The 24,382-nt window shown below is 49.8% G+C and overlaps 1 protein-coding gene across 2 annotated transcripts in view; it reads right to left on the minus strand.

The window, feature by feature from the left end:
- The window catches only part of TRAM2 (translocation associated membrane protein 2), an 82,438-nt gene extending 59,066 nt beyond the window's left edge, over positions 1-23,372 (minus strand). For both annotated transcript variants that reach the window (XM_080806046.1, XM_080806045.1), the window contains exon 1: positions 23,112-23,372. In XM_080806046.1, coding sequence (XP_080662172.1) covers positions 23,112-23,231 — 120 coding nt within the window. In that variant the 5' untranslated portion in view covers positions 23,232-23,372. The remainder of the gene's footprint in view (positions 1-23,111) is intronic.
- Positions 23,373-24,382: the final 1,010 nt, after the last annotated feature.

Raw genomic sequence — 24,382 nt, forward strand, 5'->3', positions numbered from 1 at the left:
CCCAGGCTGTTATGTTTCTTTATTTTTTTCTTTTAAAAACTGACTTCTTTGTCCCCATCTTGGTCCCCACCCTCCCCCGCCAACATCTCCCAAAGCAATTACACACAGCCCTTTGAAAGGTTTGCAGCTGCCTGCCGGAGAAGGCTCAGCGTGATCAGACAGCACAGACACTCAATCCTCCACGATCCCAGTTTGGGAACGTTAACACGGAAACCCAAGCCACGTGCTGACAAGCAGGCTCCGGGCCACAGTCGGCCCCAGCCGGAGGCCAGGCGCAGTGGGGGACGCCGGAGCCAGCAGTCGCAGGCAGCCATCCTGGTCTCCGGCCTGAAAGACAGACGCTTGGGGCTCCCTTATGTATAGCACAGCAGGGGAAAGGGGAGCAGGATTCAGAGGACACAGCCCACCACACAAGACCACCAGGCCATGCGGACCTTTCTGCTGCCCTGCCAAGCTCTGGATGTGGGGGGGACAAGAACAGACAAGGCGAAAGTCCTGGTGGGCACTGGTGGCCACACCTGTTAGGAAGGCCCCCTGCAGCCCTCCTGACACACCTGCAGGTGCCTAACCCCAGATGGCTCTATATATTACTAAGAGGAAGTTGGCAGCCCTGAAGAGCAGAAGAGAAAAAGCCCTGGGAGGAGGCAGGAGACCCACTCTGGGGAAGCTCAGCCACAAACCAGATGTGGGGCCGCAGGCTACTCCCATCCCCCTCGCTAGGCCTCAGGGTTCTTAATTTTTAAAAGGGTGTTTGCAGAAGTTCCTTGGCTCCCACCGATTTTCTTCCACACACTTCCAGGACGGGGATTCACCTCCGGATGCCGGATGCAGGGTTCAAGCCCAGGCCTTCTTGCTCCCCTGGAAATCCCTGCCACAGTGCTTGCTTCTATTCCAGTGACTCTCAAATCTACTCTTCCCCACTCAGATCTTTCTCCAAGTGGACAGTCCTGCATCCCTACCAAAAGAGCAGGTCGCCAACTTCCATTTGGTTGGAAGCATCTTTATCCCAAAGGTTGGTGCCCAGGAAGCATGCCTATTCTTGCCCACATCCCAGGCTGCCCATTATCCCCTACAGCCAACCACCTGGTGGCTTTTTCCTTTATTATTTATTAAATCCATTATTTCTACTCACACTGCTACTAAAAAACCTCACACCCTCATCTCATTCGAGCCTACAGAAGAGGCTGCTAACTGGATGGTCGGCCTCAGTACTCAACCCCCTCCACCCATCTGACCATCCTAGACAGAACAGCCAGGCTACACATAAACCACAGACACCCCCTTCACAGCTCCTCACTGCTTACAGGATAACATCCCTTTAATCTGACATTCCTGAACCTCCTTTCCTCTCCTCCTTTGATTATCAAAACTCCCCCAACTGCCCCGGGTGTTCCAAAGGATAGTCTAGATTATTATTCCATGAAATATTCTCCAAAGTCAACAAATATGTTTGGTACAAATATACAATATTCATTATTACTATATTAAAGGTTCTGACAAGTCCTGCAGTAAACCAACCTGTTTAAGCCTATCATTTCCCCAAGCCTATACAGCCCAGGAACTTTTTGTTAGCATTACACCTATTAACCGCTTTCTTCAGTTGTTGGAATGCTTTTTCTTGCCTGAAATACCAGCTCTCTGTTCTGTCTTCCATTTATGTCTCAGCTTTGCCTTTCCTTTGAGGGCCAGTTCTCATCTCTTCTCCCCTTAAGCCTCCTTCTCCCATGGGCACCCATGGTGCTTCCCTCCTTCCCATCTGAAGCACCTGCTTTCTAAACCTCCTTGCTGAGAGGAAGGGGTGTACAATGGTTACAAGCCTGGGTTTTGAATTCAGAAAGACCTGTATTAAAATCCCGAGTCTGGGGCTGCCTGAGTGGCTCAGTCGGTTATGCATCTGCCTTCAGCTCAGGTCATGATCCTAGGGTCCTGGGATCGAGCCCTGCATTGGGCTTTCTGCTCAGCAGGGAGTCTGCTACTCTCTCTCTCTCTCTGCCTGCCTCTCTGCCTACTTGTGATCTCTCTCTGTCAAATAAATAAATAAAATCTTTGAAAACAAAATAAATAAAATCCCAAGTCTGCCCTCACAAACTCTGAGACGGAGTTGTTTAGCTTGTTTGGTATGGACAGAAATAACAGAATCTGTCAAAGAAAATTATTGAGGGGATTAGCCAGATAAGAAAGTCAAGTCTAGCACAAGGCCTGGCACAACACAGTATTCAAGAAGTAATGACAGTCATTTTTCTTCTGATTTCTTATCATAGTTTTATCACTCATCATTTTCTGTGTATCTTCTAGATGAGAAGCTACTGGAGGCCCCACAGTTAGGTGCTGCCCCTTCCCCTACCTGGCCCTCTACATACAAGTGGGGCCTAACAAACAGGTGTTGATAAGGCCGGCAACTGCTCCCAGCTGCACCCTCTGCCAGACAGCAGGTACATGTGTACCTCGGCAGGGAAAGAGAGCCACCAGTCCTAGACTAGCAGCACTGGGAAGGAAGCTGTCAGGAGAGAGGCTCTTCAAGGCAGTGGAGTCCTATAACTTCCCAGAATCTCATGGACTGTGCTGTCCTGCTCTGCCCCCAGCACCTGTTTACTATGCCCTTGGAAGGGCTGGGGTGTGTGGGGGGGAGAGGGGGGCGGCGAGGAGGGGGTTTGCTTTGTAAACCAGAGTGAACAGGTCTCAGCCAAAAGTGGCCTGGGCGGTCTGTCTCCACAGTCCCACAACTGGACAACAGTGGGCTACTGTGCTGGGCCTTAAATTTTCAATGTTCAACTGCTGTTTTTAAAGTCTTCAATTTTCAACACAGTCCGTTTCATTCATGTGACTTTTCCAGTTCATATCTGGAACTGAGAAGTTTCATTTCCACTTCTAGTCAATCTTGACTTGGCATTTTTTCTTGATGCTTTTGTAGAGGTTCCTCTGAATGGTTTCAAATAACCCTATTTCACCCTCTGAGCCATCCTTCAAAAGCAAAGCTTTTATTTATAGTAGGTGGGAATGACATCTTTAAGATCAAGGGCAAGAGCTTATCTTTCCAGCATCCCTAGCTGCTCTGCTGAAGCCTCTGCCCTCCCCTCTCCCCACAACACACACGAGCTCCCATCCCATGCTCCAGCCTCTCTCCCCCGACCTTTCTTGCTCTCCAAGCAACAGGCTGTCACTGATCCCACCTTCCCATCTTTCTATTTCCAAAATGAAAATAGCTTTTATGTGCCTTTTCTGACCATCAAAATAATGTACAAAGAAAAAAATGTACTTGTAATTCTACTTACACACAGAGAAAACCACTAATTACATTTTGATGATGATCCTTATAGATGTCCTCTTATAAAAATAAAACAAATCCAAACATTTATAGAAAAAGTCCCACAACAATATGGCATTCTGTAATCTTTAAAAAAAAAAAAAACCACAGCCATATGTTTTGGACACTGTTCAGTGACACTGCATATCAATGTATGTCATCATTTGAAATTTAACCAATTCCTTACTGGTAGGCATTAAGGAAAAACCTCATCTTTTAAAAATGCTAACAATCTCAAAATATTTGGATATCATATCGAGCAGAAAAAAATCAGAATTTGGTTTGTGTATTTTTTACTATAATCGCAAAAACCATAGTGTCTGGGCACAAGGACAGAATAGAAATTAAATCAACTGTGCTTTGTGGAAGAGCGTGAGGAAATCTGTTTATGTAAGTAGTATTCAAACAGCAAAAAAGTCCTTCAACAGAAAATTTGTAAAATACAGAATCCCTATTGTCTAAAAAGATGCTATGACAGGTCATGCCTCAATGTAAAATATTTCAAGTGGCTGATTTCCACTTATTTAAACTCAGAGTTTTCTTCCAAGTAGGAAGGGAAGAGAGCAGTACTGAAGCCATATGATCTTTGAGAAAGGGAAAAGGGGAGGCATAATTCTGGAAAGGAAAGGCATTCATAGGGAAAACCAGGGGCTGGGGGCTCAGGCTGAGAGCCCATCAAGGAAAGCCCTAGGGGCACCTGGGTGGCTCTGTCGGTTAAGCGTCTGCCTTCAGCTCAGGTCATGATCCCAGGTCGTGGGATCAACTCCTGCATTGGGCTCCCGGCTCAGTGGGGAGCCTGCTTCTCCCTCTCCTTCTGCCTGCTGCTCCCCCTGCTTGTGCTCTCTCTCTGTGTCAAACAAATCAGTAAAATCATTAAAAAAAAAAAGGAGAAGGCCTCAGATGGACTCAACCCATGTGTTTCTTAACAGTGTTGGTGGCCCACACAGCAATGTCTGAGTGTGAAAGTTGTATCTGGTGCACAATGCACCAGAATGTACAGACTATGCATAACTAACGCGGAATACGAAAATGAGGGGCACAGAAAAATGGCTGCCTAGTGATGGCGGTGACCATCATGGAATTAATTAATTAATATTCATGAGTAGCTCACATTGGTGGAATCCTCACGCGGTATTCAGCTATGTAAGAGTGCTATACATGCATTATTAGCTTGGTCGATGCTTCCGAAAACTTCATGAGGTAGGCACAATTATCTTCATTTCCATTTTACTGACAAAAAAACCGGGGCCCGGTTAAGTAACTTAATCAAGTTATCTAGCGAAGTGAGGGAGCTGGTAAAGAATGAGGCAATCTGAATTCAAAGCCTGCATTCTCAACCTGCGCATACTTCGTGGTATTTATGAGCCCAGTACAAGCTGGCACCGAGCAGTGGGGAATCAGGGTCCGCATTCAGATGGCTAAGGCAACCGAGCCCCAGACCCACAGACCATTTTTCAGGGGAAGGAGAGCCTGGGAGTTAATCATCATCACAAACCTTCTTCTCTGTAAGGAGCTGTATGTACTGTACGCGTGTCTGTGACTGTCTTTTACTTCCACAAGGTCTCCGTGGAAATGCACACCACCAAACGCGACCCGGAGCAGATCTGTTTCGTTTCCAACATGCCCCTAGTCTGAGATTCCAGCCACGTCACTGTGGTCAGTTTCTAAAAGCACAGCGGACTAACAGCACTCGGGAACCACCACAGAAGTCATTCCTGGAGGATGCTGAGCTTGCAAGCGGAGGGACAGGCACACTGAGTTTACATACGCTGGCGGAAGAGGTCTAGGATGCTATATTTGGGCAAACCATTGATTTGGGGTTTTAGTGCCGTCCTGCTTTTGGCAACAGCACACTTCTCCCACCCTGCCCCCAACCCCCGCCCCAGGCCACACGGGCTCAGCTACAGAACTTGGCCCTCACAGAGGCACAGTCGCCCAACTTCTCCCCAGGCTCTGGAGAGCAGAGGTGGCAAACTACTCCAGGGAGCAATGGGGCAAGAAACAACCAGCACGTAGCCACCAAGAAGCCAGAAGAGAAGGAGGTACCGTGACGCTCTAGGTGGTAATGCGGTCCCACTGTGAAGCACAGAAGCCCCCCCAAGGATCTAATCCCATAAGGACCACCTCACGACTTTGGCCATACCAAACTGAAGCCACTGGGTTTTTTTTAATCCATCTTCCTCATCAGACTGAACAGAAAGTGTGTCTTAACCATCTCTGTGTCCCAGAGCAGTTGCTCAATAAGTATTCGTGGAGTGGATTAAAAGGAGTTCTGGAGATTGCACAACGACATGAATGTACTTAACATTATTGAACTGTACGCTTAAAAAATGGTTAACATAGTAAAATTTATGTTATGAGTATTTTACCACAGTTTTTAGGGGGGAAAAAAAACAACAGTACCAAAAAAAACAAAAAACAAAAAAACAAAAAAAATCCCCAACAGTACCTGTTATGGGGTGGAGGGAAGGTGGCACACATTAATTCTAACACTTTATGAAATTTGGTTGAGTACAGGTTGGTTAATTTGACTGTAAGAAGTATGGGGGAAGGTTTAATGAGGGTAACTGTTATCAACAATGGACCCTGATTTCCTGAGACAAAAAGTCACAAGATGGCAATTATTATGACAATGATTACTATGACACTCAGAATGTTCAGCCAGGTGTTCTAAAGCAGGAAGGGTTGATAAATTGTGTAGGGAGGGTGGAGATGTGGCCTCAAATCCATCCAGGGAACTCCACTCCACTAATTCCAACAAATACGCTCTTCCTCATATACTTCCAACCTTGACCTTGGAGCTGGCACTCCTATTTATTAAAGTTGAGACAGAAAGCTCTTCACGAACCTGCCTTCCCTCGTGCCTCCTGACAGGATGGGAGGGTGGCGTTTCACAGTGAGATCTGTGGGATGTTACTAAATACTGCTTGAGAGAGATGGTCAGGTAGGTCAGAAATGTAGGACGCTACTTTAATAAGTTTATATGATATGTGACTCTCCAAAGGGGGCATGATATGCAGAATTTCACACACCTCTCTGACCCAGAACCTTCCAGCCTCCCGTGACCACCCTCAGAGATTTCCGTGGAATTTTCTGAGTTCAGATCCTGGCTCCCCCGTTTCCTAACTGGGTGACCTTGGGCAAATTATTCGAATTTTCTAGGTCTCAGTGTCTCCTTCCCTTTAAAATGGAGTATAGGACATGTGGTCTGAAGTCAGGCAAACAGGCTTTGAATTTTGATTCTGACGTTATGATCGACGGGGGCCTGGTCCGGTTACTCAGCTTTTCTAAACCTCAGTTTTCTCATCTGTAGAACGGGAGTCATCATGGTATCCGCCCCATACGGTGAGTGCAGACTGAGTAAGAGGAGATAGGTGAAGTGCTTACTCATGACAGCACTTGGTATGCATTTATTCTTTGGCCCTGATAAACTGTAAAGTGCTACCTAAATGTCACTACCCTTCAAGGCCCAAGCAAAGTCCCACCTTCTTTCATGAAATTCCCCTGGCTGCCAGAGTCTCAGCACCCTCTCATCCCTGGATATCCTGCTTATGAGACCATTTAGGTACAAACCCACTCAGCTTTAGTCACATGCTGATATGCAGTATCAGATCCCACGGGAATATCTAGTGTTTTCCCATATAACTCTTATCTCAAGCTCTTTTTCCAAAATAGAGTTGGGCAAATTCGATCCACTAACTTAATGAGTTTAATTAAGTTTGAAAAGCTCCATACACCCAGTGTAAAAACATTTTTAAAGGGAAACATGCAACCTTGGAAAGCTAAAGTCTCCCACAGCCTACCTCCTAGAGACGTAATAAATGTTGACAGCCTTCTGTGATCTTTCCAGATTTTGACTGTGTAGATGTAAACCTACGTTTTTTATTAAAACAGGCTCACCCTGTGCCTACTAATCTCCAGCCTATTCTTTCCCTCACACGTCAGTCCATCTCACTACCTAAGGATCCACCTTATCCTCTTTTAAACAGCTATAGAATGAAGATTCCACTGTACAACCACACCATAATTGACTTAATCTGTTCAATACAGCTGGATATTTAGGTTGTTTCCAATGAATGATGTCTTCAGGGCAGGCGCTGTGTCCCGTGTGTTTTGGCATCTCCATGGAGTTAGCCCAATGCACATGGTAAGAATTCAGGAAATTGTGCTGTGTAAACCCTGACGATATCTGCCCTCAGACTCACAGATGATCACGGAGCCAAAGTCTATTAAACATAACTCGCAATAGGCAGGCACTGCTGTGAGAAGCCTGGGTGAGAAGGAACAGTATTTGCAACGTCGGCCCTTGGGACAGATGTAACCCCTGGATCCAAAACACAAACCGGTCCAATGGTAGTTTCAATCCCGCCTCCTTCCGTGCATCCCAGTCATTTGATGACCCAGCCATTCTACCCCTAGAGATAGGCCCAAGAAAACCGAAAATGTTGTGTCTGCACAACGTGTACCTGAATGTTCCCAGCAGCATTACTCACGCGATTGGGTGGACCCAGCCAAGTGCCCATCAACTGACGAGGGAACAAACGGGATGTGGTGTTTGCATACGGTGGTGTATTAGTCACAAGGAGGAATGACACAAGCTTCGACATGGGTGAACCCTGACAGCATTATGCGAAGTGAAGGAAGGCTGTCACAAAAGGCCACGTGTGATAGGATTCCATTTACGGGATGCATCCAGAAGAGGCCTCCAAACACAGAAAGCCGATTAGTGGCTGAGGGGAGGGGAGGGACAGGAAGGGACTGCTAACTGATCTCTTTGGGGGATGATGGAAATGTTCTGGAATTAAGTAATGGTGATAGTTGCAAATCATGGTGAATATAGTAAAAACAGCTGAACTGGACACTTGAAAGGGCGAACTTTATGATATACAAATTATACTTCAATTAAATACACCAAAAGTCCTTTGAAAACTGGTTGTCTGTTGGTAATTCCGCTTCGCCACGTACTTACTGCGAGAATATTATAGGGGAACCACCAGAATGCCAAGTACCGTGCTGGGGCCTTACAGACACCATGGTGAGCAGGACTCTCTCCTGCCTCGAGGGTCGCATAGTGCGACAAGGCCACACACCACAGAGGCAGGCTGATGACAGCCATGACAGGGGAGCCCAGGGAACTGACTGCTGAGGCAGAAGCAAGTACCCCACCAGGGGGGCAAAGGAGGGTGCTCGGGAAAGGTGGGCTGTGGCATCAGGAATGAGGAACAGTGGCCAAGGAAAAGCAGGAGAGTGTCCGGAGAGAAATATTTGTATAAAGAGCCAGACAGGGGGCGCCTAGGTGGCTCAGTGGGTTAAAGCCTCTGCCTTCAGCTCAGGTCATGATCTCAGGGTCCTGGGATGGAGTTCTGCATGGGCCTTCCGCTCAGTGGGGAGCCTGCTTCCTCCCCTCTCTCTCTCTGCCCATCTCTCTGCCTACTTGTGATCTCTGTCTGTCAAATAAATAAATAAAATCTTAAAAAATAAATAAATAAATAGCCAGACAGGAGAGAAAGATCACAGAAGAGCTGAAAGATAATCAATACGGAAGAACCCCCCCATTACCCAATGTGCCAAACAATTTAATTTTAGAAATCCAACAAGTATTTGACTCCTGTGATTGGCTGGGCACTACATTAGCTGCTGAGAATACACTGAACGAAATCAGTGCCGACACTGGTATTACATTTTCAGTGATATACAGTAAACAAGGAATCTGTGGCTGATTCCTTGGTTTCAGCATGGTATTTAACAAGAACAAGAGCAATTTGTCAATTTCTATCAAAAATGCAAATGCAGGGGCACCTGGGTGGCTCAGTGGTTGAGCGTCTGCCTTCGGCTCAGGTCATGATCCCAGGGTCCTGGGATCGAGCCCCACATGGGGCTCCCTGCTCAGCAGGAAGCCTGCTTCTCCCTCTCCCACTCCCCCTTCTTGTATTCTCTCTCTCACTGTCTCTCTCTCTCTCTGTCAAATAAATAAATAAAATCTTTTTAAAAAGTGCAAATGCACTATTGCTTGGATCTAATCATCCTACTTCTGGTAAACATATTTTATAAGACATATGGCTGTACAGGCATGAAACAACCTATGTGCCAAGATATTCCCTGCAGCATTGTTTGTAAGAGCAAACGACTGGAAACGACCCAAGTATCCATCAAAGGGGATGGGTGAAATGAGTTACAGCGAACCTGCACGACGTGAGCGTGGGGAACCTTAGACCGCCACGAGGAAATTCTCAGAGTGCTGACATGGGAAGAGCTCTAGGATGGTTTGTTAACCAAAGAAGGCAGAACAGTGTAGACGACATGCTTTGTTCTGAACAAGAAAGGGGACAGGAATACACACACATATGTATATGTGGCACATATACATATGCATATTGTGTATGTCTATTGGTATACTACATATATATGCAAAATCTATAAGTTATAGCTACTTGTATTTGCATTAATAAACCGAAGGATACACAAAAATTAATGAAAGCGGTACTGGGGAGAGGGCAGGGGAGGGAAGCTGGATAAGAAGAGGTCAGGGCCCTCCCTGACCAAGAATACACTTGCAGTGTATTCTTTTTCTTATGTTTCTGATTTTTGAACGATGTGACTGTACTGCCAAATATTGCCTATTCAAAAAATAAAAATGTTAAATGGCTCGGATTAGAGGTTCCGCACCTACGTGCACATGCTCTAGTAGCAGGCACTCCTAATATGCTCACAAACATCTCTTACTGGGCACCCAAGACCCCTGAAGCAACAGCACAGATAGAAAAGCTACAAATGACCCCCGGCAGCAGAAGTGCAACTCAAGACACCCACTGTCCTGTGTGTGCACTAAACCAGCCTCTATCAGTTCAGCCAACTACACACGTTAGGCACAGAGGCGCTGGGGATACTGCGAAAGTGCAAAGCAACCCCTTCCTTTCAGGGAGCTCGTGGCAAGTGCAAGGAGCCAGCTTCAGCCCTACTGCCTGGGACCCTCCAAGCACAATGTGATGGAGTCATTCCTGGGCTCCGAAAACTTCAATGGCTCCCTATTACCTGAGCTGAGGAGTAAATCCAAACTTTTGAAAAGGGCCACCATAGGCCGAACCCTGCCTGCCAGTCCAGACCCACCTTCCATCACTTCCTTCCGTAACCCCTGCCCCCACCCCACTTTGGTAACACGGAGCCACTTGCCACATCACCCCCCTGCACCCGTCTGTCCTTTACACACGTCCACTGTCTGCCTGGCCAGTGTCCTTCAGGCCTCAGGGCCCAGCTCAAACCTCTTCTCTGTTTTCTAAGAGACTGTCCCTAATCCTCCCCAGAGAACTGCGCTCCCCTCCCAGACTCTCGCAGTGTGCGCCCTACACACAAGAGCAGAAGCAACACTGCCACCTCCCTAAGGACTCTCGGCTCCGTGACGGCAGAACCTTCGCCTTTTCGTCTTTTATCCTAGCTCCAAGAACAGGGCTTGGCAGAGAGCAAATGCTCGGTCTGAGTCTGGCAACATGAATAAACAAGAGAAATACAGAGGCAGGCAGAAAGGAGGAGGGAACGCTGCTGGGGAAGAAGGGCCGGGGACAACATTCGGTGCAGGTGGTGCCCGTGTGACATGGGAGTCAGGCGTTCAAGGAGGAGGACATACAGGACAGAGGGAAAGAGAAGCCCTGGGGGTGGGTGGGGGCATGAACAAATGCAGGCAGGCACAGAGAGGCGATGTTCTGGAAATCAGGTAGGTGGTTTGCCTGGGGAAGGGGCGGTGGGGGAGGGGGCAGGGCCTGAGTGAGGAACAGAGGAGGTCCAGGACAAAGGCTGGTCAGACTTCAGGGGCACCTGGAACGCCATGCTAAGCAACCTGGACTTCAGGTGGCACCATGGAAGGATCTGAAGTAAGGGAGCCCAGGGCTCAGCTCTGTGTCTGACGACCATCACTGGTAGCTGTGTGGAAAGGGATGGGACAGGAGACATGGGCTGAGGTCCAGGCTAGGACCCAAAGGACCATTCAGGGCTCAGAGCTAAGGCCCAAGAACTAAGTGTGAGAGGGGGCTTGGGAGCAAATCAGGGGGTAAAATCGCTGGGACTTGGTTGTAGGGGACAAGGCAAGGGAGAACCGACCACTGTGGGTTTCTGTCCCAACACAGGCCCATTGTTTCCTCTCTCTCCTCTGGAGACAACATAAACCTTTCATGGGGGTAGGGGGTGTTCAATAAAATTGAGGACAATCACCAACAGGCCTTGGTAAGAAGACCCCCAGGGGTTCAAACAAGGTGCTAGAAGTCAAACGAGGGCAAGTCTCATTGCATCTGTTTCTAGGGGTCTACAAAATGTTAGAGACGGAAGGCACAGGACAGATCGCTTCAAAGAATTCTTCACTGACACCCCTGTCAGGTCCTCGTTGACACAATATGGGTACAGACTCTAGTACACACTGAGGGTTTGATAATTTGGTGAATGAAATGCTCCACACAGGCCATGCCTACCTTCCTCTGTCCACCAATGAACCTACCCGTCTGTCCCACCTCACCTGTAGAAAAGCCTCTACAAGAAAAGTTCCCCCTCCGTCCGCCTCCCCTGAACACTGGAACAGAACCAGCTTCCATAGATAAGGCCACAGTACTCGACTGCAAGCCTCTTCATGGCCTATTCAGCTAAAAAAATAATAATAAAAGGCAGAAAAAAAAGATGTTCCTCTAGCTGAGGCCCTCTCTACTTTTTAAACAAGTAGGAATCATATTAGAGGCAAAAAATGCCTTTTAAGTAAGTTCAAAGGACACGTCAGTGAGAATGGCCCCGCAACACGCAACAGTAAAACAATGATATTCATGTTCAAGGGCAACACCACATCAATGCACGCCTCAGGGTTACAGTAAGGTCTAAGGAAAGGCTGTTCCTCTCACCCAGCTTTAGCTGTCCTTGCCGGAGCTGCCTGCCTGTGTCACACAGAATGCCTGAGGCAAGAGAAATGGGGGAGAATAAGCCTTACACTTCCAAGAGCCGAGAATTCAGATGTGGGGGTCCTGCTTCTGCCTCCTGGTTGGGACGGAGGCTGAAATTTTGTGGTCGGGGGCAGTTCTCACAAGGATCAGTGTTACAGCCTCCCAACCAGACCCATCGTTTCCAATCTCACGTAGGGCATCCCATGACACGAGCCCACTCAGGAGGCTAAAGCTTCATGCCAGCCCCAGGTGTGCACTCAAACACACATCCTCTTCTATCCCTGGTCTGGACCAACATCCGCTCACCCCTATCCTGGGCAAGCATCCCCTCCAGCAGACCAGTACTTAGTGAATACCACTGTGGGCTAGACATAGGAAACCAATATGGCGGCTCCACTGGAAAGCTCATCACCAAGAGACTGTAGTCGTTTCCTTTTATCTATCTCCCTTACCACATGGTAAAGTGGTTCCCTGTAACTGGGCAACATGTCCTTCCCCGGTGTTCCCAGCATCCAGAACGATGCCTCACAAAAAAGCTCTCTTTAATCAATGTTTGTAGAAAAACAAGGCCAGAAATCAGAATCAGCTCAGTCCAGATTCACATCCATTGAGCCACATGAGCAATGACCCATCTGGTGGGACCGAGAAGCCAGCAACATTGGTCAAGTTACACTTGGCTCCAGCTACAGGCTGAACGTGTGGGAGGTGGCCAGTGACAACCTGACAAGGCCACAGTTTGTCAGCCCAGAGTGTCTGGACCCATGAAACTCAAGAAACAGTGACCGACAAGCATCTCATTTTCTTTGTTTCAGAGCTCCAAAAATGACCACAGGAGAGCAAGGCATGTCAGCTAGTATGTTAGCTGGCTTCCACTTCAGATTTCAGAATTCTGCACGGAATAGGTGTACTTACTGAGTGATTAAAAGAAGAAGAAAATTGACTGGCAGATGGTTGAATAGTGTTGAATGAAGGTATTTCCCAGGCTAGATGAGAAGAATGTCAAAAAAGTTTCTTCCACATTTTGTGGGTAAGAACGTACACTGTACAACAGACCAAGTTGGCCTTCTATTTCCAGGCTATAAAAAAAAGAAATGGGGCTTGCCAGAAATTTCTGGGGCTGAATGATTCTGGGTATCCAACTTTTCCCTGTTGCTAAAGATCTAGGTATTCAAACTTTAACATTAATCCTTGTGGATAGAAATGTTCCTAAAAATGTTTGTGAGAGGGGTGCCTGGGTGGCTCAGTCATTAAGCGTCTGCCTTCAGCTCAGGTCGTGATCTCAGGGTCCGGGGATCGAGCCCCACATCAGGCTCCTTGCTCGGTGGGGAATCTGCTTCTCCCCCTCCCTCTTCCCCACCTCCCTCCTTGTGTGCTCTCTCCTCTCTCTCTCAAATAAATACACGCATAAATCTTTTTTAAAAATAAGTAAGTAAAAATTAAAAAAATAAAGGTGTTTGTGAGCTTTTACTTTCTCTGCAGATAATCATTTTGATCAAGACTGCAGTGTGCTAGTCTCTCCCGGTACCTCGAAACCTACAGAAGTTGTTTGTGTATGTACACTAAGTGACACCAAATATGCATGACTTTTTCTCTTTTCATTTCTTATGACTCCTAAGTGTTTACTAATGGACAGTCCTCCCAGCTGTTAGCTACCCAAGCCACTTCTCTCATTTTAACTCTTTCTTTCTTCTATAATCTTGGAAACCAGATAACCAAGCTTCATAGAAAAAGTGTGAAAAGTGCGGTGGGCTTTGAGCAGGGGTCAGAGCCCGAGCAACTAGTCTGGGTGTGGGGTCAGGACATGGGTTTGGGGCCATCCCCGGGCCGCTCCAGGACCCCCATCCCCTGCATCGCGTCCTTCCCATGCCATCCTTCTTCTTAGCTATGCTCCAAGCAGAGAAGGCAGCCACAAAGGGGGTTTCTGCAGAGTCAAGGTATCACTCCAAGCCTGTCCAAGCCCAGTAAGAACAACAGGTAGCAGGTATTGGGCACTTAGCCTGTGCCAGGCCTTCTTCCAAGCGCTGTATTTATATCAACATTTCTGACATATTTTATATCAACGCTCCTAATCCTCCCAACAACTCTGGGGCATATTTTTACTGACACGTAAACTACAACAGAGAGGTGAAACCGCTTACCAAGAGGACATGGTGAGGACACGAGGATGGAGCAAACCAGAGTAGAATCAGAGGTAGAACCCTGACCTTAGCCACAGTGATCTGGGGCCTCTAACGGTTCCCCCACAGAACCACACCACAAGATACTGCTTACTACTATAAAAACAAACAGAAACCAGTCCTCAGAAAGCAACGTGTGCCCCTGCATGGTCCAACAGAACTCTCTGCGGTGATGGAAACGCTCTATCTGTGTCTGTGCTCCTGAGATGTGAGCTGTGGCCCGTGTGACCTAGGAACTGAACTTTCCATTTCGTTTCACGTTGGTGAAGCAGAATGGCCACACGTGGCTGATGGCCACCTGCCAGATGTGGACCCAATTCTGACTGGCAACTTAAGTCGTATACACATTCCCCAGCCCTGTTCTGTGTAACCACGTGGAAATTGCATGACCGAGCCACACAACAGTTGACACCCCAGCAAGCAAGTGGGGTCCCAGAGAGCCGAGGGGCTTGCATGGGCCACGTAGCCATTTAGTGGCAGAGCCCCAACAAGAATCCAGGCCACCAGGTCTTAGTCCCCTGCCCTTGCCCCCACGTGCTTCCATGTCCGGGTCAGGACTCGAGCCTCAAGGACTCTGGAGGAGGAGCACATGTTCACACTTTACACCAAACCAGAAAGCAAACTGCAACTTAAAACAACAACAACAACAACAACAACAATGAAGAGAAACAGCTATTAATCATTCCTTTCTACCTTCAGGGCAACAGTCACAAAATCCATATGAACAAGTGATTCCTTGCCCAAGAGGCCAAAAGTTGATCCAGTGTGAAGTCAGACTACAAAGGACACACGCTCTAAACTCCAGAAGTATTGGGTCTGAAAAGTTCAATTCTGCTCCAAGTTCCAAGGAATTCTCAGCAGGAAACCAGGCATTGTGAAGCAAGCCCGGTGATTTCCTGCAGGACTCCAGGAATTGCTGGAGGGGAGGCCTGCTTGCCCCAGGAGCGCTCCTTCACGTCAGGAGCCCCTAGACTACTCTTCACATTCAGGAAAGGAGCCTGTAATACATTCCTGGCACCCCTAAGCCTTAAGGCAACATTCTCACCAACTCTCAACGCTATCTTTCGCCAGACCCCACACTGTAGGGGTGCACAGACCAGACTGTAAACACTTGCTGACTAACCAGGATGATCCCAGGCATTCTTCAAAGCAAGTGTGGGGGCAGGCGGAGGGAGCAGCAAATCACTTCTCTATCTTTTGTCTCAAGGTAGACACAGCCTTCTGCCTCCCCAAAAGTCAATGAAATCTTCCTAATGGTGGTGGGTCACAAAAAGTCTCTTTTTAAAAATTTCTGTAATCTATACCTTTATAATAAAAATGAGGGAACAAAGTGATTAATAATACTCTGCCCTGAGGTACCTGGCTGGCTCAGCCAGTAGAGCATGCAACTCTTGATCTCCAGGTCATGAGTTCAAGCCCCATGTTGGGCATAGAGCCTACCAAGAAAAAAAAAAATACCCTGCTTTTGCAAACTTCAGGAGCTTTATTAAGAAATCCTCACCCTACTTCAAAGACAGGGCATCTGAGGCTCTGAGGATGATATCCTTCTTATCCCAGGTATAATCGTCACTTCCACTAACCCAAAAGGAACATTTCAGATCATTTTGGAGTTTGATGGCAAAAATCTCAAGAAATCATATGGACGAGTTCTCCTAACCTCAATCAATAAAGACCTCATGGGGAGTCTGGATGGCTCAGTCGGTTAAGTATCCAACTCTTGATTTGAGGCTCAGGTTGAGACCTCAGGCTCCTGGGATCAAGCTCCCCACTCAGCAGATAGGCTGCCAGAGATTCTCCCTCCCCCTCTGCCTCTGCCTCGGCTCACACTTTGCTCACTCTCTCTCTCAATGAAATAAATAAATCTTAACCCACTGAGCCACCCAGGTGCCCCGGAAATAAATAAATCTTTAAAAAAATAAAGACCTCCTAGTACTAGGAATCATATCAATGCACACACACGGATGGACACACACACACACACACACACACACACACAGCCTTGGTCAGCTCACTTATTCTCAAAGCTATAAAGTACAAGACTACCAGCTGTGCGTCACAGGTTTCTAAATGACCACCGTTCTTGTCCTCTAACGACTGACAACGCCACACTCAGGATGTTGGGGCTCAGTAAACCACCCCCTTCCATTAACAGCAGTGGTTTGAGGTTGAGGCCCAACAGTCTGTCTGTAAGCTGCACCTGCCACTTATATCAAGTTCAAGGCCTGATGCCCCTCCACAAAGAGTTTACCAGCTTTAAGCTACCACGCGGTGACCTCTCTGAGGACAAGGACCCCACCTTCTTCATCTGCATTCCCAGAGCTCAATGCAGGCACATGGCCGGAATTCAATACACAGCTGCCAAATTAACCAACGTGGCACACTTAACAAAGATGTATCAATTGCAAGCTTCCTCCCATACCCTTGCATTCAAAGGCAGCATCGAGAATTCCAGTGGGCAAATACGTAGAAAATTCCCTAAACTTGAGTCAGAAGATGTAGGTTCAAGCCCCACATTTGCCAGAAATTCCCTCTACTGTCCTGGGCAATTTTCCCAACCTCTGAGAGTCTTATTTTCCTTTTCTATAAACAGTAGATGACTTCTAGGTTTCCCTCTAGCCCTTCAACCCGTGACATGTGGAAGAAAGATATGCCCTTGGGCTATGGCCACAATATTAACTTGAGGATAAGGGCAATGAAAATAGAACAGCCGGAGGCAGCTCCGCTTACCCAGATGTCGGCTAACGACAGGCAGTAACTTTCACGGCAGGTAAAGCCCCCGCCCATTTGCCTATGTTCACGCGGGATACAGGAGTTTGGGTCCCTCTCGGTCGTCTCTCGCTCAGGGAGATGCACATTTCAGTGACTGTTCCAGGCAGAAAAACCTCCGAGTGGAACAACGACCTGAAGACATTACTTCCAGGTAATAAACAGATTCCGCTCAGACAAAGAAAAATAAAGCAGCCTGTGGCTACATTCCACAGAATCCCCGTTCATGGAAGCATTAGGGCTGAGCTCTAAATGTGAGCCAGACGTTGCTGAATTCTTATTTTGGCTCCAGCTCTAACTCGGAGGGAATGGTCCTTGGCCAAGTCTCTCCTCTGGAAGCCGGCTCTGGATGGGTATGACAACCCCCATAAACCATCCAGATTACAGGGTGAGGCTAGTAAAGCATTTCACAGAGGGAAAGGGCTGCCAACCCCTCAAGACACATGAGGGAAGCCGTCAAGAGGCAACGTGGCTCGGGCGGAGAGCCATGGAGCAGTGCCTCACCTAACCCTGGGCTCCCGCAAACTCACCAGAGGGCTTCGGGGGCCCTCAGATCCCCCCTCACTCATAATCTGGCTCCACTTCCTCTGCTGAAAAGCAAGGAACGCTGTGAGAACCTCCACAGGCCAGAAGAGCTGCCTGCAAAGCTCTTCAAACCGCGTTGTGAACTTGTAACACCAACCAGCTGTGACGAGGTTGAGTTGGGCTCTCCTCCACTGTGGGGCACTTGAGACAGCAGAGGTAAATCAAGGCAGAGCAAGGGACAGTGTAAAAGATAAAGGTCTGCCCGTGAAATAAGAAGGGCTATGTCAGGAGCCATGTTAGTGGTTTTACTGTTTTCTTTTCCTCCTTTCCCCACCCCACCCCCCTTTCTTTAACCATTAGGTACCAGTGGATACCAGATACAGGGCTCCGGATGAAAAGGTGAAGAGATAGCATCGGGCAGTTTCCCACTGAAGCCTGCTAAGAGCGCTCTCGCTGATTAGAAAGCATTTGTGTTGTTGGGGAACTCTAATCCGGTCTTATCAACCCTCTGGCTTCGTCATTTACCAGGGTGGGAACAGGAGGCACATCAGCTCTGCGACGGAGTGATTTCTGGGGCCCCTGCCCACGACGAAGCAGATCAAAAGGGAGCTCATGCCTGCCAGAGTGAAGTTTTCACCATAGCAACACATGTACTCTACAAACAGTCAGGACTGAGGAGCTCTGTTGTGACTGGTCTGGACAGTGCCCCCGAGAAAGCGGCAATGGAGGGCTCAGACAACAGAGCGAGCAAGAGAAAAGTGGCACCCACTTAGCGTGCAGGGCGGTCCCCTCACGGTTCTGACTCCTGCGCACGGCTGACAGAGGCTGCCCAGGGACCCACAGCCCTTGTTCTAATGCACTGGATGTCACAGAGAAAACAGATGTTCTCCCAAGAGCAGCCGTCCCCCAGGCGGCCTGGGGAAAAGAGGGACCCAGGATAGAGCAAAAATCCCCTTCAGTGAGCAAATGGCCAGCACTGAAAATCACGAGGGCAAAGTCTCATGGCAACACATGTCACTCCTAAAAAGAAACGCGGCCCCGGTGGCCCACAAGCCAGTGTGATGGTGGAAGGTGTGCAGGCAAGACCCAGAGATGAAGCCAAGGAGAGCAGCGATCAGCACGGTCGTTGTCGCTGAGGCCACCAATCAAGAGCTCGTGGGCAGGGCACAGTGCCAGGCCTTTTTACAGGTCTCAGTCTTCATCCTGAAATAAGGGTCTAAAACTCACAAAATGCTCAACGCCACCTTTCTGGATATCACATTTTGGCCAAGGGAAGACATAGGGATGGCTGATGGGCCATTAGGTCCCATAGGTGAGGCTTAACATGCGAGGCTTGACCAGGAGAACTAGCTCCCAATTTCTGCTCCGTTGCTCAGATCACTGAGCGAAATCCAACCACAGAACAAGGGCACCCAAGATAGTGAGTAACCCTTCTCGGTTTCCCTGGACTCATTTCTCTAGAACACCACTGAAGGTCGTCGACATCAGAGCCTAGACAGGATAGTGCATAAAGTCAAAAGCTATAAAAACTGGTGGAGAAACATCTTCAAAAGTACACTGGAAGGTACAAAGAAATAACCGATGTTCGCACACACAAGCCGGTGCCATTTACCTGCGTCTCCTTCACAGAAGCACCACGGAAGCAGAACTGTTTCCTGAGGCTAACAGACGGGACAGGCACCTGGCTTCGGGTTACAATGCCGATCCGTATGTCTGGGAGGATGTGAACCCGTGCCACGGAGCCCATGCACTAACAGGACTCCCATTGTATACGCAGCACACGTGTCATCCTGACAAGTCAATCACGGTGTCAGGAACGGGGAAGAAGGCAGCCCTATCGCAGCCACCTCTAGAAGCAGCAAAACCAGCCACCACTGGAAAAGAGCTCTGGGGCCTGAACCCTTAAGTCATGGCAGACCAAACTGGGAACCGCATCTACAAATGACAGGCCTAGGACTGTAGAAATATTTCCTTGTCACAGAGCCGGCAGAGCCTGCAAACGAGCTTTAAAACTAACAAAAAAGTTTCTGTTTCAAAATGACATTTTAGAGGTAATGTATAACTGCTTCCTCTCTGTTCGATGCACACACACACACACTCTCACACACACGCCCCCCCCCCCAACGCCGCCCGCCTTTTTCTCATTCTCCATTCACTAATGAGAGAGTTTTCCTCTTTCCCTGCCTGTTTCAGTTTGAAACGTGGCACTGAACAGGCCACTGGAAAGCAAAGGGAAAGGGGAGGGGAAGGCTGCTCCGATCTGACGCACACACACACCCCCGGGCGGGCCGCCCACACCCTGAAGGAGGGTCAGGCCGGACTCGACCGCCACCAGGACCAAAGAACCAAACCACTGGGCAGAAAACTCCCACTTGCACCAACTCCCCCGAAAGCAGAGTTAAGAAAGAGAAAGCTGGAAGGGAAGGAGGGGGAAAATAAAGCTCCACATTCCTGACATTTTTTAGCCAAGTGCTGTGACTGCACAGAACAGCTCTATTCCAAACAGCCTTGCGGAATGGAAAGAAAACCTGGGTGCAGGGGGAAGAACCTGCCCCCCACCCCCCGCACCCTGGAAATGAGAGAAGGAATTTTAGGACAGCCCGAAACTAAACCAGAAGGAGGAGGGAGGAGCACTTTCATGTGTGTTCCCCAAAGGAAGTGATCCCCAAGGAAGCGATCCTCAGGGAGGAAATCTGGAGTCATCATCTCCTAGGGTCCTGGGGCGTGGGGAATGAAGGCCCCCCCTAAATGCTGGCAAGCTGAGGGTGAGTTGGGGAGGATCCACCAGCCAGGATGCCAGGGGCTGTGGCTGCCTGGGGTGGAGGTGGAGGGGTCCAGCTCATTGGCAGAGGCTGGGCAGAGGACCCCAGAGGGAGGAACGGCCAGGAGAGTCACTCCTTGTGGGAAGAATCATAACTGTGTTTTCCTGACTCAGCTTCTGAATGAAGGAACTCTAGCTCTGCCCAAATTAGAAACCCCAGAGCCTGACATCCTCTCTCCCTATCTCCCCTTCCCTTTCTACCCCCTACCGTTCTCACTTCTAGGAAAAAGGTTGTTAAGTGCTGGACTGCCCCTCCCCCACCATATGCCTCCCTACATATACCTCACCTCCAGGGGAGAACCCAGAAGACCCTAAGTAAGATCTAGTAAGTCCTGTGCTGTCCTCACATACGAGCATACATGGACAATTCCACAACAGACCTCAGACGCACCTTCTAGAAAAGGTGCCCAGCGCTGTAAAGCCAATGGCTGCTGGTCTAAGATTCGGCAGACAGAGGGTGGTGGGAAGAGGGAGTCAGTCGGCAGTGTGTTTCTGCCAGGGCCCTTTCCATACTCTCCAGGCCAATCCCAAGACGGGGGATGGGGGGGCTTTTCTGTTATGTCCTCCATCCTGGACCTTTCTCTTCTGGCAGGTAGGTAGGGCTCTTAGCACTTTTCAACTGCCACAAAGTTCCAGGTTTCATGCATTGGACTTTCCACAAGACTGAAGGCAGGACAGGGAAGGAGGTACCGAGCTCAAACCCTAAGCAGCTCTTTTAAGCAAAGATAAAACCCACAGAGCCACGAACCTTAGCAATTGCCTGCAATGCAGCAGAGGCGCAAGTATGCAAGAGACCCCGCTGGCCAAAGGGCCTGTGGCTCTGAGGTACAGCTGTCACGTGTGTCTTTCCAACCACACCCTCCAAGACTGGTGACACGGCGCTGGGAGGCCTCTTAAGAACAGAGGACAGCAAATAGATACTGAGGGTATGGGCTGCACCAAACAAAATTCTTGTTTCATTAAGCTAGTACTATGATCAACAGTACAGGGTCTCAGCAGCAAGCGACATGTTTTCACATTTGTAGCTTCTGTTCGGGCTCTTATTCTATTGCTTACACGATCTCAGTTAAACCTTTCAATAACCTTGTGAGGAAGACAAGTTTTACTAACCTCTTTAGCCAAGGGGAAACTGAGGCTGTGGTCAACTCCGCAGTCCAACTAGTGACAGAGCAGAGACGGGGACCCAGGGACAACCCTGGCTTGACAGAGTCAGGGTGAATAGAGCTGTGGGGTGGGGGAAGGAAGGATGGAGGGACAGAAGTGGAGGAGCGCTAGCAAAATCTGGACGGCAGACCCCAGTCCTGGTCCCAGGTTTGTTTCCTACAGACCCCGAAGCCCAGCCAAGGGTGCATTCACACATCCAACCCTGACTCGCCACCATGAAAGTGTCCCCAGCCTGAGGACAGCTTCAGGGCCAAGTAGAACCCCTGTTATCCTTAGAGGGGAGACAGGGAACTCAGAGAGAGAGGGCTCCTGAAGGAGAAATTAGCCACACTAGGAAGCATCCAATTCCAAGGCTGTTTGTAAATGGTTACAGCTTCCTAACCCATGCCCAAGAACACAGATAAGCAACACAACCCAGCAGGGAGGACCAGGCACGCCTCAAAGGGGACATCATCCGTGAGAGTGAGGGGAGTGTCATTCACATAATCTCACTCTTGAGACAAGATATGCCAGAGCAAGCCCAATACTCACTTTCCTCCAGTTCTTTCCACTTTGGATATCACATTTTTCTCCCTCTCCGGAGCAGAGAATCATTCCCTTGGATTCTGACCCCCAGGGGTCTTATTAAAACTCTGCTTGGTGAGGCCCACACCAGGGCACTGCTGTCCCGGTGAGGGACCATCCTCTCCAGGCCCTGTCCCCCACAGCTCTGAGAGAATCACCTTTTCCCTAAAAACAGAGACTATCCCTGTCCCTCTCCTTGCCCCTGTAACAGGGGAGAAGTTCTGGGTCCACTATAGATGGATCTAAATGAACCGTCCACAGAGTAATAAAGGGTATATGAAACCTGGCCTTTTAGGCAAGGGCGAAAAAAGGGAGGAGGGGCAGAAGGATGGCAGAAGGGCACTGCTGGGATGGGGCCAGGACCACACGTGAACACCCTGAGCATGTCCCAGACGTGAGGATGCATAAGAGCTGGAAAACCAGGTGAGACGTGGAAGAGTCAGGGTCCCTCCCACTGGAAAAGCCCAGAGCTAGCTGGCGGCCACCGCCTGAGAGGGGGAATTGTGCAATGACCGCGGGTCTGGGAGTCTCCGGGCTTGACTCCAGGACACCAGAAAGGAAACCCCACTAGTTGGGCCAGGGTGGCAGAGCTGCGGTTGATTCAAGGCCAGGCTTAGGATCCAGGGCTGCAGAGAGCGCTGCAGGATAGGGTGGGTGCTCAAGGGGGCGGCAGAACAGGGCAAGGCTGGCAGGGCGCAGAGCTGAGGGGTGGCGTCCGGGCTGACCAGGAGGCCAAGGGGGCGCAGAGTGCACAAAGCCGGGGTGCGGAGAACGTACATGGCAGCCAGGCGCCCCGGCTTGGACGAGGACCCGCAGGACCTGCAGGGCTACGCCGGGCGACGCACCAGAGGGGGCACCCCCTCCTCAGTTTCGCTCACCTCGAACATAAGCCCGATGAGGACACAGAGCACCAAGCAGAAGCCGATGTCCGCATGGTTGTGGATGACGAACTCCTGGCTGAAGAGCGGGTAACTTTTCGTCCTCCTGCGGAAAGCCATGGCAGCGGGCGCGCAGCGGCCGGCGGGGCCCGCACCCTGCGCTCTCGAGCCGCCGCGCAAACTTCTCCAGCCCCGGCCCGGTCCGCCCGCCGGCCCGCTGCCCCGCTCGCGCTCCCGCCCGCCGGCCTAGCGCCCAACAACTTCTGGGGCCCGCCCCCTTCCTCCGCCCGCCCCCGCCCCCGCCGCCCGGAACCGCCCCCGGCCGCAGCCCCCTCCCCACCCGCCGCCCGCACTCCGCGCGCCGGCCTCGCTGCGGCCCCGCCCCCCGCGCCCTTAACCCTCTGGCCGCCGGGACGCGCAGGGGGCGGGGCCGGCGCGCGGGGCAGCGAGCGCGGCCGGGGTACCCTAGCCCGGGTCCCCTGGCCCGGCGCCCGCCTCCCGGCCTGCCGCCGCCGCCGCCGCCGCGCCCCGCCGCATTCTCGCTGCTGTGGCCCGGCCGCCTGCCGCGCCCAGGGAGCAGGCCGCGGGGGGCGCTGACGCCCGGCCTTGCCGGGACAGGAAGTGGGCCTGGGTTTCCCACTTCTCTCGGCGCTCGCTCCTTCCTCCGCGGGAAGGGAAGGGCCGGGGAGGCCGCGGCCGGGCCGAGTGGGGTGGGCCGGGTAGCCGGATGCCCCTTGCGGGGCCGAGAGCAGCGCAGGTTCGGTGGAGGGAGGAGGGCTGCCGGCGGGCCTTCCCGCTGGCCGCAGCGCCAGGCACGGATGATCAATGAATCAAGTCAACCAAGTGTTTATTGAGAGCTGGCAGTGACCTAGGCAAGGTTCGGATTGCTGGGAATAATGCAACAAACAAACAAAAAAAAACCTGCCTCGGGGTAGCCTGTATTCCAATGAGGGGAGTGGATGAATGGGTGCAGTTCTGCTAACTTCTGAGACATTTTTGCTACTATAAAATAGTTCTACACGTCTTACCCAAAGTCTGCCTCAAATATTAATTGCTCTGAAGAATAAACACGGAAGAAGAAAAAAAAGAAGGCACTGTCTCATGTAAAGTTCCTATTTAATGTTGAGTTTTAAAAGTACTCCTGGAAAGGACAAAATGTATTTTTAATAAATTAATTTATATAAGCAAATATTGGATTCATTCCTACCAGTAATGAAGGAGCCAACTAATCACTTTCTAGATGTGCAAAAATGCAAAATGAACAAAGAACT

This window comes from Martes martes, assembly GCF_963455335.1.
Source record: "Martes martes genome assembly, chromosome: 6".
Lineage (NCBI taxonomy): Eukaryota > Metazoa > Chordata > Mammalia > Carnivora > Mustelidae > Martes > Martes martes.